The sequence below is a fragment of the Strongylocentrotus purpuratus genome, unplaced genomic scaffold, assembly GCF_000002235.5.
Source record: "Strongylocentrotus purpuratus isolate Spur 01 unplaced genomic scaffold, Spur_5.0 spur5_scaffold_6, whole genome shotgun sequence".
Classification (NCBI taxonomy): domain Eukaryota; kingdom Metazoa; phylum Echinodermata; class Echinoidea; order Camarodonta; family Strongylocentrotidae; genus Strongylocentrotus; species Strongylocentrotus purpuratus.
The window spans coordinates 11,224,738-11,238,995 of record NW_022145612.1 but is presented as its reverse complement, the minus strand read 5'-3'; the positions used below and the strand labels follow the sequence as shown (position 1 = coordinate 11,238,995).

The 14,258-nt window shown below is 39.5% G+C and overlaps 2 protein-coding genes across 2 annotated transcripts; both read right to left on the bottom strand.

Moving 5' to 3' along the window:
- Positions 1-1,404: 1,404 nt before the first annotated feature.
- LOC115919383 (cholecystokinin receptor-like) lies at positions 1,405-1,848 on the bottom strand. Its single transcript, XM_030973020.1, has one exon. It carries the CDS (start codon positions 1,846-1,848, stop codon positions 1,405-1,407), a length of 444 nt encoding a protein of 147 aa, XP_030828880.1.
- Positions 1,849-5,857: 4,009 nt separating this feature from the next.
- Positions 5,858-6,301, bottom strand: LOC115919381 (cholecystokinin receptor-like). Its single transcript, XM_030973013.1, has one exon. The coding sequence runs from the start codon at positions 6,299-6,301 to the stop codon at positions 5,858-5,860; it is 444 nt and encodes a 147-aa protein (XP_030828873.1).
- Positions 6,302-14,258: the final 7,957 nt, after the last annotated feature.

The window sequence follows — 14,258 nt, the reverse complement described above, 5'->3', positions numbered from 1 at the left end:
TGTTATCATTATATAGAACCTACTTTAGGAAGATAGTGTTTGTTTAGATTTTAGAACTACATGTACATTTATGAGGGTTTTTCTTTAAATCAAACTCAGAAATGACTTTATATTTTCAACTCATTGTGCTGTTTTGGAAAGGCCAGCAACCCCCTGTTTAAAGACGAAAAATAGTGACTCAAACAAGGAAAATATTAATTCGATAAAACGTGAACAAATGAAGGGAACAAAATCGAAAGACACATTACATATTCCGGACAACTTTTCTATATAGCCATATACCTTGGAGGCCACACCTCGCCATCGTGGTGATGAAGATCCAGTAGATAGTGTGGTGTGGCAGGTAAAAAAAAGAGATTATTGAAATCGCCCTTAAATTGATTTCTTAACAGTAATTGCGATCATGTTTCGAGTTCAATCTTGACTCCAATATTCTAAAAAATCTTTGAAAAAGACTTGAGTATAATTTTTTTAAATGTATACCCGAATAGTGCATGCACGCAATTTACCATGTCCGGCTTCCTCGAGAAATAGACCATTTATTATTAGGGTGACCAGCCACATGCTTTGGCGACATCTCCGATCTCTATTAGGCCGGGTTATGGGGACATCAGATTACTAGAGTTGTGATTTTGGTTTGAGGTTAGTCCGTATATAATTGAAGTTCAGTTCAGCTCGATTCAGTTTATGTCATACTTCACATTTCTCCAAACACATAGTGTGTTTTGTCATTATCAAGTTAGGAAGTTGGTTATTGTTATTGACAACGAATAAATTGGCGCCAGGGCATGCGTCTTTTTTCAGAGCTCAGGTTGTGTTGGTTGAACCGGTCTCTTCGTTCACACCACCCAAATTCACTCCTCTTGAAATCAATTTCATGACTCCTTTTTGAAAATTCCGATACTGGAATGTGTAAATAAAAGGATTACAGCACATATTACAAAATGCCATTACAACAGTGATATTGTAGAACACTCCTGAGAAATTAACGTAGCCTCCCAAATTGTAGACCAGGTAGATGATTTGATTCGGGGTCCAGCAGACAGCGAAGGTGAGGGTAACAGTAAAAAGACTTTTGACGATGTTTTTTCGTGCTCGGTCCCTGTAATTCGGAGCAGGCGCCTGCCGACCAACCACACTACTTCTTGCATTCCCATCCCTTCGGTTTTCTAGAGAATGCTCCGGGTCGTGCCCAACTCTGCTCCGCATGGACGCAGCGATTCGAGCATGGACGAACAGCATAAGAGCCAAAGGAAAAAGATACTGAACAAAAAACACGTTCACCCCAAGAGCAACTTTTACAGACCTTGAAAACCTCGGTTGACAAGCTGTGCCCACGAGACGAGTCGAGAACCAAGAATACAGCTGGTAAACGTATCCTATTACCCAGGGTAGAACAGCTACCTACAATGCCCTCTTGGTTGTGATATTCTTCTTGTATTTGAAGGGATGTAAGACGGTATAGTAACGCTCCAGACTGATGAAGACCAGATTGAATGTGGACGCAGCTACGGATGACCAGAAGAAGTACCTGTTGTCGAAAGTCGCGCAGATGATTTTGGCGCGGATGCGGTTGTCTTCACTGATTGGTAGTGGAGGAACCCACCAAAGGAAAACAAGAAGAGATGTCAGTAGGTCGATCAGGGACTGGTTTGCGATGAGAATATTGGTAACGCCTTGCAGCTCTTTGACACTCCCTATGACGACCAGGACAAACACGTTTCCGACCACACCCAAGGCGGCTAAGATGGTCCACACCACATCCAAGATGAATCTACTCCTCTCATCATCCATTTGAGATGGCGTCGAAGCCGAAGGCAACGGGTCGTACCACGAAGTTGAATTCATATTTTTGATGAATTTGAAACCAGTGTAAAATGGGAATTTTACGAAATACTTTATAAGAGGTGTATATCTACCGAGTTTTAGAAATGAAATGAACTTCTTCGAGTCGATAAATTTGCTTGAAAGAGAACCGCACATGACAGTATCCTCGAAATGTCAATCAGTGCCGTACCGCAGAGAGCCTGGCGAGAACAATACTGTTTTCATGTACGTTCAAAGATATCAGCGATTCTCTCTCTGTCATTCTCCCCTTCTCAGATAATTAAAAAATTTCTTACAATTCATCAATGAAAGCAAAATGTCGCAGCTTATACTTTACCATAATTTGTTCAATGTTTATATATTCTCTGCAATATCTTATTTTACCAAGGTACCAGTCACTGCTTTACCTAAATGATTAAAACGGTGACTTAACAAAAATAACTCTAGGAACATAATTATGACTGACAGGTGGTTTATCTCTACTCTTCTTTTAAAAAAGATGATAGGCATGTTTCATTTCAATACGCTCAAAATACACGGGGGCGATGGGCGATTCGCCCCCCGTGAGCTCCATAATCGCCCTCGTCAGGTTGCTCACGGGGGCGATTGCAAAATTAAAAATCGCACCCGTGGAATTATAAAATACAGATTATCTTTTCTGATATAACTTTAACACAATATTGAGTATCAATTTTCAAACTTTAAACCAATGAAATGGAACTTAGATGGCGCTTTCTCTCCCAAACGACGGAAGCTCGCAGTGCAGCTGATGCGGTCGTCAGCAGTGGCTATACTGAGCCGGTAATACCGGTGTGGACGCTGACGCCCAATATCTGCTGGAGCTGGAGACGATCGCGCAAGGACTGAAACATGGAGAAGTTTTTCGTTGTGAAAAGTGTGAATCCTCTGAAATCTGGTTATTCTAAAAGACCAGCAAATAATGTAACTCGATCGACCAGTAAATCAATATTGAGAAGAAGATCACCAAAGATGTTGCAGGGGCGGATCTAGGCGGTTTAGGGGGTTTAACCTCCCCCCCCCCCTCCCCCTTGGGCTGCCAAGTGAAAATGTGATGTGCATAGAAAAATGCTATCATGTGTCCAGACATACACAGTATTAGTAGATGTCAGTAGATGCCAGGAAGACATCACTAACGGGGGTTCAAAATAGCACCAAAAAACCGCCTCGCCGCTTTGCGGCTCGTGGACGATGCTCCACATCGTATTTGGGTTACCCCCCCCCCCCACTCTTTAATTAGCAAAAAGCTAGATCCGCCCTAGACCAAAAGCTTCAGTCTCTCTATATCGTCGGTTGTTCCACTGAGACTACGTCTGGCTCCACTAGACCTATTGGGGAATGTCAACAAATGTCAGTTTTATTAACGAAAAGACCCATATCAGACGGTTATTTCTGTTTAGATCCGCCCTGTGTTTTGGAAGGATATGGTAAAGACTAAAAGTAAAGAAAGAATGTAAATAAGGTTGCTCCGAATAATGAGGAGGGCATTATGTGCAGAACGGGAAGAAATGGAGAGAATGTCATCACGGGGATAAAAATCAATAACAGCTATGTAACAAGTAAATTTCTAAGAGGGAAAATGCCGACTTAAATAAATGATAATGATAAATACCAAGGAATTTAGGAGTTTCATGGGTACAAATTCAATGGAAATTTGTATTAAAATAAGAGCCCCCGTCAGCACTAAAAGAGCCCCCGTGAGAAGGCTCACGGGGGCTCTTTTTTTTTGTTGGAAGAGCCCCCGTGGACAAAAAAATAATTTGAGCCCTGATACTACTATCCTTAATGAAAGATAAGTTATCAAGTACAACACAATGCTTTCTTTCAATGACATGAAGGCTAAAAACTTGAGTTATTAATCATGAGAAATGTTTATGAACTGCCCTGCTGTATAATATGTTCTTATTCTTACTCCTATTATTCCGCAATTTAAAATGGTAGATGTCTTACGTACACATAGGCTACAAAATGATATTCTGTACGGTCACATACCTGTTATCAATGGAAAACGCCGCTATACGTATGTTTAACTATTAAACATATAATGTACTTTGATTATCTTTGTTATTACCTAGAATAGATTTAAAATGATACATTTAAACTTATAAATGGTTACGTTTTGTCTTTTTTTTTTACTCACACACGCACACACACGCCCATACAGGGATTATAAATGCAATTAATGTAAGAGTAAACTCCATCGCACATATACGATCTGACTACGATTCGAATTTTGATGAATTTGCAATAGTATTAGATATGAGCATTCACATTTCTAAAATCTTAATTATCGATGATTGAAATAGTCATATCATTATCAAAATTAAAATATCAATGGATTTCAAGTTTCCTTGGAGTCGGAAAAGAAATCGGCTAAGAATCGTAGTGACGTTAGTGCGAATGTGTACGATTTGAAGCCGATAATCGGCTTTTATTCTGACTATAAAACTTAAATGCACTAAAATTCCAGTTGTTAGTATTCTTCATTTTTGTACATATGTATGTTATCATTATTTAGAACCTACTTTAGGAAGATGATATTTGTTTAGATTTTAGAACTACATGTACATCTATGAGGGTTTTTTTTTAAATCAAACTCAGAAATGACTTTAAATTTTCAACTCATTGTGCTTTTTTTGGAAAGGCCAGCAACCCCCTCTTTAAAGACGAAAAATAGTGACTCAATCAAGGAAAATATTACTTCGATAAAACGTGAACAAATGAGGAAATAAAATCGAAAGACATATTACATATTCCTGACCAGGCGCGTACGCAGGATTTTTTCAAGGGGGGGGGGGGGTTAACATTTATAAATCGGGCCGAAAATTTCGCAACAACTCAGCCAGCCGCTGAATAAGCGGGGGGGGGGGGGGGGGGGGGGTAAGAGGTCACTTTTTTTTTTTTTTTTGGTCCCAAAAAAAATCGCAACGACTCAGCTGACCGCTGAATAAGCGGCGGGGGGGGGGGGGGTAAGAGGACACTTTTTTTTTTTGGTATAGAAATTTGAAAATTTGACATTTTGCTCCGTTGGGGGGGGGGGGGTAAGGGAAATTTAGGGGGGATTTACACACAAAAAATACCAAAGGAGGGGTTTAACCCCCAACCCCCCCCCCCCCCCCCCCCCCCCCCCCCCCCCCTGTGTACGCGCCTGTTCCGGACATCGGATTAGAGTTGTGATTTTGGTGTGAGGTTAGTATATTTATGATTGAAGTTCAGTTCGATTGGGTTTATTTCATGTTTCACATTTCTCCTAACACATAGTGGCCCGAATTCACAAAGCAAGGTTTGAGCTCAAACCTCCTTTTGTTCTTTACAAACCAGGCCAAAGTGTTTCGTCATTTTTCAAGTTAGGAAGTTGGTTATTGTTATTGACCACGGATAAATTGTCGCCAGGGAATCTATCCTTTTTCAGAGCTCAGGTTGTGTGGGCTGAACCGGTCTCTTCGTTCACACCACCGAAATTCACTCCTCTTGAAATCAATGTCATGACTCCTTTTTGAAACTTTCGATACTGGAACGTGTAAATAAATGGATTACAGCACATATTACAAAATGCCATTACAACAGTGATATTGTAGAACACTCCTGATAAATTAACGTAGCCTCCCAAATTGTAGACCAGGTAGGTGATTTGATTCGGGGTCCAGCAGACAGCGAAGGTGAGGGTAACAGTAAAAAGACTTTTGATGATGTTTTTTCGTGCTCGGTCCCTGTAATTCGAAGCAGGAGCCTGCCGACCGACCACACAACTGCTTGCATTCCCATCCCTTCGGTTTTCTAGAGGATGCTCTGGGTTGTGCCCAACTCTGCTCCGCATGGACGCAGCGATTCGAGCATGGACGAACAGCATAAGAGCCAAAGGAAAAAGATACTGAACAAAAAACACGTTCACCCCAAGAGCAACTTTTACAGACCTTGAAAACCTCGGTTGACAAGCTGTGCCCACGAGACGAGTCGAGAACCAAGAATACAGCTGGTAAACGTATCCTATTACCCAGGGTAGAACAGCTACCTACAATGCCCTCTTGGTTGTGATATTCTTCTTGTATTTGAAGGGATGTAAGACGGTATAGTAACGCTCCAGACTGATGAAGACCAGATTGAATGTGGACGCAGCTACGGATGACCAGAAGAAGTACCTGTTGTCGAAAGTCGCGCAGATGATTTTGGCGCGGATGCGGTTGTCTTCACTGATTGGTAGTGGAGGAACCCACCAAAGGAAAACAAGAAGAGATGTCAGTAGGTCGATCAGGGACTGGTTTGCGATGAGAATATTGGTAACGCCTTGCAGCTCTTTGACACTCCCTATGACGACCAGGACAAACACGTTTCCGACCACACCCAAGGCGGCTAAGATGGTCCACACCACATCCAAGATGAATCTACTCCTCTCATCATCCATTTGAGATGGCGTCGAAGCCGAAGGCAACGGGTCGTACCACGAAGTTGAATTCATATTTTTGATGAATTTGAAACCAGTGTAAAATGGGAATTTTACGAAATACTTTATAAGAGGTGTATATCTACCGAGTTTTAGAAATGAAATGAACTTCTTCGAGTCGATAAATTTGCTTGAAAGAGAACCGCACATGACAGTATCCTCGAAATGTCAATCAGTGCCGTACCGCAGAGAGCCTGGCGAGAACAATACTGTTTTCATGTACGTTCAAAGATATCAGCGATTCTCTCTCTGTCATTCTCCCCTTCTCAGATAATTAAAAAATTTCTTACAATTCATCAATGAAAGCAAAATGTCGCAGCTTATACTTTACCATAATTTGTTCAATGTTTATATATTCTCTGCAATATCTTATTTTACCAAGGTACCAGTCACTGCTTTACCTAAATGATTAAAACGGTGACTTAACAAAAATAACTCTAGGAACATAATTATGACTGACAGGTGGTTTATCTCTACTCTTCTTTTAAAAAAGATGATAGGCATGTTTCATTTCAATACGCTCAAAATACACGGGGGCGATGGGCGATTCGCCCCCCGTGAGCTCCATAATCGCCCTCGTCAGGTTGCTCACGGGGGCGATTGCAAAATTAAAAATCGCACCCGTCGAATTATAAAATACAGATTATCTTTTCTGATATAACTTTAACACAATATTGAGTATCAATTTTCAAACTTTAAACCAATGAAATGGAACTTAGATGGCGCTTTCTCTCCCATCTCTATGAGTATTACCGATACAAACAACGGAAGCTCGCAGTGCAGCTGATGCGGTCGTCAGCAGTGGCTATACTGAGCCGGTAACGCTGACGCCCATATCTGCTGGAGCTGGAGACGATCGCGCAAGGACTGAAACATGGAGAAGTTTTTCGTTGTGAAAAGTGTGAATCCTCTGAAATCTGGTTATTCTAAAAGACCAGCAAATAATGTAACTCGATCGACCAGTAAATCAATATTGAGAAGAAGATCACCAAAGATGTTGCAGGGGCGGATCTAGGCGGTTTAGGGGGTTTAACCTCCCCCCTCCCCCTTGGGCTGCCAAGTGAAAATGTGATGTGCATAGAAAAATGCTATCATGTGTCCAGACATACACAGTATTAGTAGATGTCAGTAGATGCCAGGAAGACATCACTAACGGGGGTTCAAAATAGCACCAAAAAACCGCCTCGCCGCTTTGCGGCTCGTAGACGATGCTCCGCATGTTAGTAGATGCCAGGAAAACATCACTTACTAGGGTTCAAAATAGCAACAACAAAAATCGCCTCGCCGCTACGCGGCTCGTGGACGATGCTCCACATCGTATTTGGGTTACCCCCCACTCTTTAATTAGCAAAAAGCTAGATCCACCCTAGACCAAAAGCTTCAGTCTCTCTATATCGTCGGTCCACTAGACCTATTGGGGAATGTCAACAAATGTCAGTTTTATTAACGAAATTCAAGATTCAAGATTCAAGATTCAAGATAATTTATTGTCTGATTTAAAAAAATACAGAAATTCGTCCTCCACTGGCGAGTGACGTACATACATGTATACAAACAACATAAACAATATATAAATACATTCGAGGATACCGATACAAAGAAAATACAACAATAATAATAATAATAACAATAATAATAGCAATAATAGCATTAACAAAGCTGACATATAAACTTGAAAACTGACATTTAAAAATGAATCTTGATAATGCACAGAATGCATTGAATAAATGAATTTAAAAGTGCTCTGAGACATTCACCCCTTCTCTCCCAGAAAGGGGTATGAGGAGAGAGAGAGAAGAACAAATAAGAGAGAGAGAGAGAGAGAGAGAGAGAGAGAGAGAGGGAGGAGTCGAATGGAGTAGAACAGAAAGGAAATGTGAGGGAGAAAGAGAAGGAGGGAGAAAAGAGAAGGTGACAGAAAACGAGGAGCTCTGGGAGGGAAGAGATGAGGTAGAGGTAGAGTACAGGATATCAAGAACAGTGACTGCCTGTGGTAAGAGAGACAAATGAGTCGTCAACATTCAAAAATTCGAAATTCAGAGCTGCAAGCTAGAGATAAACCCTGTGAAGTAGAAAGTTAGAATAGAAAAAAGTGTTCAATAAGGAACCTAGCCTTAGCCATTTCACATTTACATATACATATGCATGTGTCATGGGACAGCGGCCATAACATACTAAAAACATGTAAGAGGGCATGCATGAAATCTGGTACATGTATACAAAGAGATGCAGTGTAGGAGAGAGGGGAGAAATAAGAAAAAGTGGTAGATAAGGGAGAAATGCACACCTAAAACAAAGCTTCAAGTGAAAGGAGGGAAGAGGGAGGGAGAAAGAACATAGCAGCTGACACTCATGCACGCACTCAAGATACATTGTTCATCCATTAAAAGTTTAAAAGATTACTGTTTCGCATCATTATGGACAGAGTGAAAGGCATTTTAACACTATCATAAAAGACAGTTCTTCTCAAATATACATATTTGTTGAGTTGAAAGACATTTACTGTTATAGGTTACATTATTGCACTTAGTACTGACATTTGAAATATTGACATTGATTAAAAACTTGATTAAAAATTTGATTAAAAAAAGCATGGCAAAAGACATCAACTGTTCGAAAAATGGTTATCATGAAAATGACTCTGCTTTACATGACAAGACATGCAAAAAAACAGAGTCATGGTCAGAGCATAACATACCAATTTACATGTATGCATGTGTGTGTGCAGGCATGCGTGAAGTCAGGTACATGAATACAATAGAGATAGAGGAAAGGAGATAGATAAGGAAATAAATAAGAAGAAAAGAAAGTGGTAGAATGATAGGTGCACACCCAAAACAATGCTTCAGGTAGAGTTAGAGAGGACAGAAAAGGAGAAAAGATTACGACCTGGCTCCACGCATGCACCCAAACCATCCACACGTTACATACACTCAATTAGGAAATCATCGTTTTACAGAATTGTTGAAAATGTGTATGGCATTTGGAACAAAAGATTGTCTGAATCTACATCGTATTGTTTTAGGCACTGTTAGACGTATACCTGAACGGTTGAACTTAAAAAGCTCATGTAGAGGATGGGATGAATCTTGCATTATTTTATGAATCTTCAGTAGAACCTTCTTTTCATACAGAGCACCAATTGTGGGCAACTCTGTGTGAGTAATTCTCTGAGCGACTTTCCTAGCTCTATTAAGCTTCTTCACATTCTCATTTGACAGGTTCCCATACATGCACACGAGACTAAAAGTAAGGATACTTTGTAACAAACTTTGGTAGAATAGTACCAGGATGGTACTGTCAACTCGGAATTCCCTTAATTTCCTTAGGAAATACAACCGTTGATTAGCCTTTCCTGTGAGAACTTGTGAATTTGGATTCCAATTCAGTTTGTTGTCGATGATTGTCCCTAGATATTTGTATTCTGGGACCTGTTCTATGGGATGTCCATGGATAGTAATAGGCTCATGAGAATGTGAAGAGCGACGAAAATCAAAAATTATTTCCTTTGTCTTTTGTACATTGAGAATTAGATTTGATTGATCACACCATTCTACAAAACTCTGTACTTCTTGAAATGATCCATATCAGACGGTTATTTCTGTCTAGATCCGCCCTGTGTTTTGGAAAGATATGGTAAAGACTAAAAGTAAAGAAAGAATGTAAATAAGGTTGCTCCGAATAATGAGGAGGGCATTATGTGCAGAACGGGAAGAAATGGAGAGAATGTCATCACGGGGATAAAAATCAATAAGAGCTATGTAACAAGTAAATTTCTAAGAGGGAAAATGCCGACTTAAATAAATGATAATGATAAATACCAAGGAATTTAGGAGTTTCATGGGTACAAATTCAATGGAAATTTGTATTAAAATAAGAGCCCCCGTCAGCACTAAAAGAGCACCCGTGAGAAGGCTCACGGGGGCTCTTTTTGTTTGTTGGAAGAGCCCCCGTGGACAAAAAAATAATTTGAGCCCTGATACTACTATCCTTAATGAAAGGTAAGTTATCAAGTACCAAAAAAATGCTTTCTTTCAAAGACATGAAGGCTAAAACTTGAGTTTTTAATCATGACAAATGTTTATGACCTGCTCTGCTGTATAATACTTTCTTATTCTTACTCCTCTTATTCCGCAAACTAAAATGGCAGATATCTTACGTACACATAGGCTACATAATTATATTCTGTACGGTCACATACCTGTTATCAAAGGAAAACGCTGCTATACGTATGTTTAACTTTTAAACATATAATGTACTTTGATTATCTTTGTTATTACCTGGAATAAATTCAAAACAATACATTTAAACTTATAAATGGTTACGTTTTTTCTTTATTTTACACACACACGCAAACACACGCACACACGCCCATAAAGGGATTAGAAATGCAACTAATGTCATAGTAAACTCTATCGCACATTATACGATTTGACTACAATCCGAATTTTGATGAAATGGCAATAGTAAGCAAATAATTACCGTTGGTGAAGGTGATGGAACAAACTATCACTTTCGAGGCGATCTGGATGTAGCTAAGATAGCGTAAACATTCAGATCGCCGAGGAAGTGATAGTTTGCTATCGCCTAAAACCAAAAGGTGATTAATTGCTTTATAGATTCCACATCGGAAACATTTCACTTCTTCTGTCATTTTAGAGCAACAAGTCATCAATTAACAACTAGCGAATGGTGTACGATACGTAGAGTGCATGCAGTATGGTGTGACCATAGTTCGCGCGTGACCAAAGTTCGCGTACTAACACTAAAAGCGCTTAAAGAGGAGAGCAATACGCAACAGTATATAATTAAAGTGCGTTGCACTGTGTAGATAGTACTTCTACCTTCAGTGAAAGTGCTCTCATCAATGATAGGCGACCTATCTTTCATCACGTGATTTACTCTTGACCAATCGTAGCACAAGATCCTTAGTATGTGGAATATAATATTAGATATGAGCATTCACATTTCTAAAATCTTAATGATCGATGGTTGAAATAGTCATTTCATTATCAAAGTTAAAATATCAATGGATTTCAAGATTCCTTGGAGTCGGAAAAGAAATCAGCTAAAAATCGTATAGTGACGTTATACTAGTAGTGCGAATGTGTACTATTTTGAAGCCGATAATCGGCTTCTATTCTGACTATAAGATTGAATACGCTAAAATTCCAGTTGTTAGTATTCTTAATTTTGTATGTATTTATGTTATCATTATTTAGAACCTACTTTAAAAAGATGGTGTTTGTTTAGATTTTAGAACTACATGTACATCTATGAGGGTTTTTCTTTAAATCAAACTCAGAAATGACTTTATATTTTCAACTCATTGTGCTGTTTTGGAAAGGCCAGCAACCCCCTGTTTAAAGACGAAAAATAGTGACTCAAACAAGGAAAATATTAATTCGATAAAACGTGAACAAATGAAGGGAACAAAATCGAAAGACATATTACATATTCCGGACAACTTTTTATATAGGCTACCTATATACCTTGAAGGCCACACCTCGCCATCGTGGTGATGAAGATCCAATAGATAGTGTGGTGTGGCAGATAAAACAAGAGATTATTGAAATCGCCCTTAAATTGATTTCTCTATGGTAATTGCGATCGTGTTTCGAGTTCAATCTTGACTCTAATATTCTAAACAATCTTTGAAAAAAACTTGAGTATAATTTTGTTAATGTATACCCGAATAGTGCATGCACGCACTTTACCATGTCCAGCTTCCTCGACAAATCGACCATTTATTATTAGGGTGACCACGTGCTTTGGCGACATCTCCGATCTCTAGTTGGCCGGTCTATGGGAACATCGGATTACTAGAGATGTGAAATTGGTTTGAGGTAAGTCATACATAGAATTGAAGTTCAGTTCAGCTCGATTCAGTTTATGTCATATTTTACATTTCTCCTAACACATAGCGTGTTTCGTCATTTTTCAAGTTAGGAAGTTGGTTATTGTTATTGACCACAGATAAATTGTCGCCAGGGAATGTATCCTTTTTCAGAGCTCAGGTTGTGTGGGCTGAACCGGTCTCTTCGTTCACACCACCCAAATTCACTCCTCTTGAAATCAATGTCATGACTCCTTTTTGAAACTTTCGATACTGGAACGAGTAAATAAAAGGATTACAGCACATATTACAAAATGCCATTACAACAGTGATATTGTAGAACACTCCTGATAAATTAACGTAGCCTCCCAAATTGTAGACCAGGTAGATGATTTGATTCGGGGTCCAGCAGACAGCGAAGGTGAGGGTAACAGTAAAAAGACTTTCAATGATGTTTTTTCGTGCTCGGTCCCTGTAATTCGGAGCAGGCGCCTGCCGACCGACCACACTACTGCTTGCATTCCCATCCCTTCGGTTTTCTAGAGAATGCTCCGGGTCGTGCCCAACTCTGCTCCGCATGGACGCAGCGATTCGAGCATGGACGAACAGCATAAGAGCCAAAGGAAAAAGATACTGACCAAAAAAAACGTTCACTCCAATAGCAACCCTTACAGACTTTGGAAACCTCGGTTGACAAACTGTGCCCACGAGACGAGTCGAGAACCAAGAATACAGCTGGTAAACGTATCCTATTACCCAGGGTAGAACAGCTATCTGCACTCCCCTCTTGGTTGTGATATTCTTCTTGTATTTGAAGGGATGTAAGACGGCATAGTAACGCTCCAGACTGATGAAGACCAGGTTGAATGTCGACGCAGTTACAGATGACCAGAAGAAGTACCTCTTGTCGAGAGTCACGCAGATGATTTTGGCACGGATGTGGTTGTCTTCGTTGATTGGTAGTGGAGGTACCCACCAAAGGAAAACAAGAAGAGATGTCAGTAGGTCGATCAGGGACTGGTTTACGATGAGAATATTGGTAACGCCTAATTGCAGCTGTTTGACACTCCCTATGACGACCAGGACAAATACGTTTCCGACCACACCCAAGGCGGCCAAGATGGTCCACACCACATCCAAGATGAATCTACTCCTTTCATCAGCCATTGGAGATGGCGTCGAAGCCGAAGGCAATTGGTCGTACCACGAAGTTGAATTCATATTTTTGATGAATTTTAAACCGGTGTAAAATGGAAATTTTACAAAATACTTTATAAGAGGTGTATATCTCCCGAGTTTTAGAAATGAAATGAACTTCTTCGAGTCGATAAATTTGCTTGAAAGAGAACCGTCATAGTAATGGCAGTATCCTAGAAATGTCAATCAGTGCCGTACCGCAGAGAGCCTGGCAAGAACAATACTGTTTTCATATACGCTCAAAGATATCAGCGATTCTCTCTCTGCCGTTCTCCCCTTCTCAGATAATTTAAAGATTACATACATCATCATCAATGAAAAAAAAATGTCGCAGCTTATACTTTAACATAATTTGTTCAATGCTTATATATTCTCTGCAATATCTGATTTTACCAAGGTACCAGTCACTGCTTCACCTAAATGATTAAAACGGTGACTTAACAAAAGTAACTCTACGAACATAATTATGACTGACAGGTGGTTTATCTCTACTTTAAAAAAAAGATGATAGGTATATTTCATTTCAATATGTATAGACGTAGGTACTACTATCCTTAATGAAAGATAAGTTATCAAGTACAAAACAATGCTTTCTTTCAAAGACATGAAGGCTAAAAACTTGAGTTATTAATCATGAGAAATGTTTATGACCTGCTCTGCTGTATAATATTTTCTTATTCTTACTCCTCTTATTCCGCAATTTAAAATGGCAGATATTTTACGTACACATAGTCTACAAAATTATACTATGTACGGTTACAAACCTGTTATCAATGGAAAAACGCCGCTATACGTATGTTTAACTATTAAACATATAATGTACTTTGATTATCTTTGTTATTATCTGGAACAAATTCTAATCAATACATTTAAATTTATAAACGGTTACGTTTTTCTTTTACACACACACACGCGCGCACACACGCCTATACAAAGATT